Source organism: Benincasa hispida, chromosome 12, assembly GCF_009727055.1.
Source record: "Benincasa hispida cultivar B227 chromosome 12, ASM972705v1, whole genome shotgun sequence".
Taxonomy (NCBI): domain Eukaryota; kingdom Viridiplantae; phylum Streptophyta; class Magnoliopsida; order Cucurbitales; family Cucurbitaceae; genus Benincasa; species Benincasa hispida.
Genome location: NC_052360.1, coordinates 42,264,015 through 42,270,193, shown reverse-complemented (window position 1 = coordinate 42,270,193; position 6,179 = coordinate 42,264,015). Strand labels below are relative to the sequence as shown.

The window sequence follows — 6,179 nt, the reverse complement described above, 5'->3', positions numbered from 1 at the left end:
AGCCAAGCTTCACCTATAAATAGCTTCTGCAAATTCACTGAGAGATATACTGGAATACATAGAGACGTGTATATACTAATCTGAGAGAGAGACTGGTCTGAAACAATTTCCAGAGTAGATTCGGGATAATTATGAGACAAGGTCGAGAGGTGAGTCTCCAAGCAAAAGAATCCTTCCAATCCTCGCCATTGAAGCTCTGTACGAAGGTCACTTCCACCAGAAGAGCAAGCTTGAGAGGGAAGCTTTCCTTTCCATTACTTCCACACGCCGACAAGCATAATCTCCGTTCAGATCTGTGTCAAGACGTTGATACTCCTTCTGTATTTGTTGCTAATCTCTATTTCATCACTTTTATTCATCATCTTAATCTTTCATTCACACCATGTACCGAACGCTTAATCCAAATATTAAATGTTATGATCATTACCATTATCATCTCTTTGTCTATTTCCGTTCATCCATAATCCATTTTCTTCATGATGTTTTCCTAATTCCCTGAGTAATTATCAAGAATTAAGCGAGTAAATTAATTTGTGTTAAGGAAATAATTAAGTTTAGCTAAAACATGCTTGATGGCATCTTCACCTGTGAGAGCAGAAGTGAAGATGTTATTCCGCCTATCGAGAGAGGGTTGGAAAAATGCGTTAACTAAAGCGAGAAGTACTTCCAGAGATGGAAACAACCTTATGTTCATCACGTACATCCCTATTTCACCATAGAGATATGGGAACGCGGCCGATCACCGAGAGGTGTATGCAAAGGGAAAGCTGAACCTTAGTTGCATCTTTAACGCAATTGACAAACTTGCGATGTTATTACTAATTACTCTTTCTATTTCTGATTCATCCATAAAGACTTGTGTTGGATTAAGAAAATATTTGTTTATTTATTTATTAAGGACATATGGTTGTACATGAATTCATGCGTTGGACATGGCTTATGCGTTTGCACCCATGTGTCCGAGGTCATGCGTTGGAATGAAGATGCGTTAGTCTAGTATGCAATGACCACGCATTCCTATCACAAGTTTTCTTACGCTCACACTAAGTATAACGCAAACGCAAGTTTCTCGGGTAATCCGAGGTCGAACACAGGGACTTGTCACTCAATAATGCTTTTGAAGAAGTGCATTTGAGGTGATGAATAGAAAAATAAAAAGAATTTTAATGGATGTACACACTATTCCTACTCCTAACTAAACAGATTGAGCAATAGAAAACTTGCGATGAAAATTAGTAGAGACACAACAACCATTAACGCATAGTAATGTTTATTATCTTAAATCGCCCGAGTAATCCCAGCTCATTGTACTAACGTATCGCACACCTCTCGGTGGTCAGCCACATGACTATATCTCTATAGTGCATGGTTGCGTCGAGCATAAGATTGTGCCTATCTTTAGGAACAATGCGAACTTTGCTTTAGTGCGTTCCATCTCTTACCTTCTTAGGCAGTTAGACGCGGCTATTTAACTTATAAACAAGCAATGCAACATCCCATAGACAAGCATTGCTACAGTCTTTCACCAAGCAAAGAGGATTAACTCACTATACTCGCACAATGCACACCTCTCGGTGGGTTGCTTCATGCATCCTATCTCTAGGCTACACGATTAAGCATGTGATTGCCTTTGATAAATAAACGTTGAAGATAAACTATGGTAGAGATGAAGATGATGAAGAAGACGACAATGAAGGAGTCAAGATTTGCATTGATCACAAAATGTCTCAATATCTTAAGCTAAAATGTAATACAATAGAGAGATTAGAAGAGAAATGAAGGACTCTACGTCAAGGCTGCCGGTGGTGCCATGGATGAACGGTGGAGATGTCTCTCTCGAGGTCTATCTCCAGCGAAAGCTCCAGTCGTCACTCGGTCTGGTTTGTGGAGATGAAGAATTCTCACTGAAAATCTCGTTCAAGCTCTCATCTGTGACCAGAAACCTCTGCCTCAGCTCGAACGTCTTGAAATGAAGATCCAAAGGCTATTTATAGAGATTAAACAGTGACAACTATCATGATTGTGTTATGGCTCATTGATGCTTTTGTCGCGGTATGGGCAATGTCACATCGCCTTATCTTGTTGATACTCCCAAGGTATGCGTTCGAGCTTGATTCAGCTGAAGCATCAACGCATTCTACCCATCTTGCGATCATCCTTCTATTATGGTTGTCACTTCATAGCCGCAATTTCCAATTGATGGACGCATTCGATTACCGCAACTTCGATGCAATGGATGCGTACGATCACCGCACTTCCATGCGATGGACGCATATGATCACTTCAACTTCCATGTGATGGATGCATACGATCCAACTTTCAGTGCATGTGTTTGCATTTGCGATTGCCTGGCTTCAGCGCATGCGTTTGTCTTTGCGATCGCTTGGCTTCAGCCCATGCATTTGTCTTTGATTGCTTATTTCCAATGCATGCATTTGATTCCTGCGATAGCTACAAAAATAGACACTTTGGCATGGAGTAATGCATAATATTGTGGTCAGTGAGGATTTAGGTGCTAATTATCGCAAAACTCAATTTTTCGTAAATTCTAAGTATTATCACCGAATTTTCTACTTATTAGCCCTCATGATTCTAAATAAAAGGCTTATAATAACTGGCATTTCTGCCAGTTATCAACTTGCCATCACATACCACGATCCTTTATATAACTTCATAGTCAGTCTCGACCTCAGTATCATGTATCATGTATCTTGTATCTTGTATCATATTAGTTTAGGATTTTATTTTATTTACGCAACTTTATTTTATCAACGCAATTTTATTTTCATCGCACTTTAGATTCCTGTATAAACCCAATTCTTTATTAATTGTAAAAATCGGTCGCATGTATCACAAAAGTAACATATTAACGAAAACAATCCTTGTGTTTGACCTCAGATTATTCTGAAAAACTTGCGTTGGAATTATACTTGGTTTCAGCGCAAGGAAACTTGTGACACACATTACTCTATCGCATACTACAAGCATATCATTAACAACGCATATTTAGAAGTAGTGTGCATAAGCGATAACACAGCATAACATTCCATTTTTTTAGCATTACAAGTTTATGGCAACATGAGCTTGTTGTTCATTCATTCATATTCATATTTGTTCACATGCTGTAAGATAAGACATAAGAAACACTGTGTCAAGTTTTTGGCACCATTTCTGGGGATTGGTAACAGTTAGTGTTAAGTACTTTTGTGGTATTTTGCAGGACAGATCTCTTTGTACTAGCTGTTTATCGCGAAGAGCAGTCTGACGGTTTCTAAGTACTGGAATTGATCCAGAAATTCTAAGCTGACCAAGAGATCAGGTGTATTTTCGCGCAAGAGCACATCAGAACCAAATTAGGCGACGGAGAATCAGTATGGTAGATAATAACGAGGCACCCGAAGGGAATCAAAGGGAAAATTGGCCAGCGCAAGACCCTGTATTTCTTACTGCTGACCGTAACATCCCAATGAGGAACTATGCGGTGCCGAATTTTAATAACTTCTCGCCTGGAATCTCAAGACCCACAGTTGAGGATAATGCAAGTTTTGAGATATGGTCGATAATGCTGCAAATAATTCAAAATGCGGGACAATTCGGAGGTCTACAAGGAGAAGACTCGCATGCTCATTTGACTTGTTTCGTAGAAATATGCAACTCATTCTCCATACCTGGTGTGACTCCAGAAGGAATTAGATTGTATCTCTTCCCTATACACTGCGGGATGAGGCAAGGAGATGGGCTCAGTCACTAGAGCCAAATGAAATCAACGCATGGGATCAGTTGATTGAGAGATTTATGAATAAATTCTTCCGTCCTATCGTCAACGTAAGGAGACGGAGGGATGTGTTGAATTTTGAACAAAAAGGTTATGAAACTTTGAGCACCGCCTGGGTGCGATTCAAGTAATTAATGAAGAACTGTCCGCACATCGGGATTCCAGATTGCGTTCTGATGGAGACTTTTTATAATGGCTTGGATCGATCAACGCAAGCAGTTGCTGATGCCTTCGCGACAGGAGGATTAATGGACAAAACGTATACGGAACCAAAGATCATCTTAGATCGCATTTCGCGAAATACAGATGAGTGGTTAGATAACGGGTATGAGGAAAGAGATTCGAAACAAAGAAGAGTAGAAGATGCCATTGTATCAGTTGATACAATGAACACCCTGGTAGAACAGATGACCACAATGACCTTACTCCTTTAGACTATGGTTATTCAGTAAGGACATCTCTCTCAAGGTTCAGCGTAAGCCAATGCATTGATACACATCGCCGCAATAAATTCCATTCAATGTGGAGAGGGACATTCAATGGAAATGCGGCCGTTGAATCAACAACTCGTATACTCTATTTATAATGAATCAGTCGGCAACACCTACAACCCTGGTTGGCAGAATCACCCAACTTTCAGTTGGGGTGGGAATCACAACTAGGGAGGCCAAGGTAATCCAGAACAGTTATCATTGGAATCGAGGCAACCCTTCAGTTTTCATTAATCAGGATCAAAGTTCAGGTTATTTTCAAAGTATACCATCCTGCGACCAACCGTTCTTTTCTGACACCTCTTGCAATACCTCGTCTTTGGAAACGCTATTGAAACATTATATTGAGAAGAGCGAGGCAATTAAGGAATCACAAGCTTCCTCCCTTAGAAATTTGGAGGAACAGATTGAACAGCTTGCAATCGAACTTAACAATAAAACGCCTGGTACGCTGCTTAGTAGTTTGGGAGCATCGGGGCCACGTGGTAAAGAACAATGTCAAGCAGTGACATTGAAAAGTGGTAAAACAACAGTCCTCATGTCACCTGTATCAGATTCAGTAACAAGACCAGTAGATTTAACCATCGACGATGACCAATCAACCACAAATAAAAGAATTACAAGTTCAGAAGAAAGTACATCTACAAAAGGATGAATCTCAGCAAGACTCTAATGCAAAGTCAACGCAACCTCCAACTCCTAAAATACAGCAAACACAAGACCTCAATGAACAACCAATTGAATAGGAAGTACAGCGGGATCCTCCACCTTTCCTGTCCAGGCTGAGAAAGAAAGATGAAAGCAAACAATTCTAGAGGTTCCTAGACGTTCTTCGATAATTACATATTAACATTCCCTTAATAGAAGCATTGGAATAGATGCCGAGCTATGTGAAATTCCTCAAGGACATACTTGCCAACAAGAGGAAGATCGGGGAGAATGAAACTGTTGCATTAACATATGAATGTAGTGCGCTGTTTCAAAACAACATCCCCACCAAAATAAAAGATCCCAGGAGTTTCACATTGCCCTACATAATATGGGGTAAAGAATTTGGGAATGCGCTGTATGATTTGGGGGCAAGTATAAATCTTATGCCCTTGTCAATCTTCAAAAAGTTAAATATCGGCAAAGAAAGACCTACCACGATTATGTTGCAGTTGGCCGATAGATCAATAACGCATCCCGAGGGAAAAATAGAGGATGTACTTGTGCAAGTGGATAAATTTATCTTCCTTGCTGACTTTATCATATTAGATTATGAAGCTGACAGAGAGGTGCCTATCATCTTGGGTCACCCATTTCTTGCAATAGGGCGAGCACTGATCGACGTACAGAAAGGAGAGCTTACCATAAGGGTTGACGATCAGCAAGTTAAATTCAACATTCTCAATACGTTGAAATATCCAAGTGATATGGAGAATTGTCAATATGTTGAAGAACTGCATGATGATCATTGGCACGAGCCTTAGAAAGAATCGGAGGAAGAAGACTTTGAGATCGGCACAATGTGGGAGGAAAATTGCACCGCAATACAAACTGAGTCAAATTTTGAAACATTCAAGTTATCTAAACGAAAAACGCAATGTACTAAGCCATCTTTAGAAGAACCACCCGTGTTAGAGTTGAAGTCGTTGCCAGTGTACCTTAAATATGTGTATTTAAGGGGCAATAACACTTTACCGGTTATTATATCTGTCTCGCTGGGCAAAGAGAAGGAGGAAGCACTTATTCAGATCCTGAAAAACAATGCAAAGGCTTTGGGATGGACCTTGGCAGACATTCGAGGAATCAGTCCCTCGTATTGCATGCACAAGATTCATCTGGAAGAAGGAAAAACAGAATCTATAGAAAGGCAACGTCGATTGAAACCTGCCACGAGGGAGGTTATGAAGAAAGAGATAGTGAAGTGG

At 40.2% G+C, this 6,179-nt stretch overlaps 1 protein-coding gene across 1 annotated transcript; it reads left to right on the top strand.

Moving 5' to 3' along the window:
- The first annotated feature begins 5,144 nt into the window (after positions 1-5,144).
- Positions 5,145-5,738, top strand: LOC120067508. Its single transcript, XM_039019058.1, has one exon. The coding sequence runs from the start codon at positions 5,145-5,147 to the stop codon at positions 5,736-5,738; it is 594 nt and encodes a 197-aa protein (XP_038874986.1).
- The last annotated feature ends 441 nt before the right edge of the window (positions 5,739-6,179 follow it).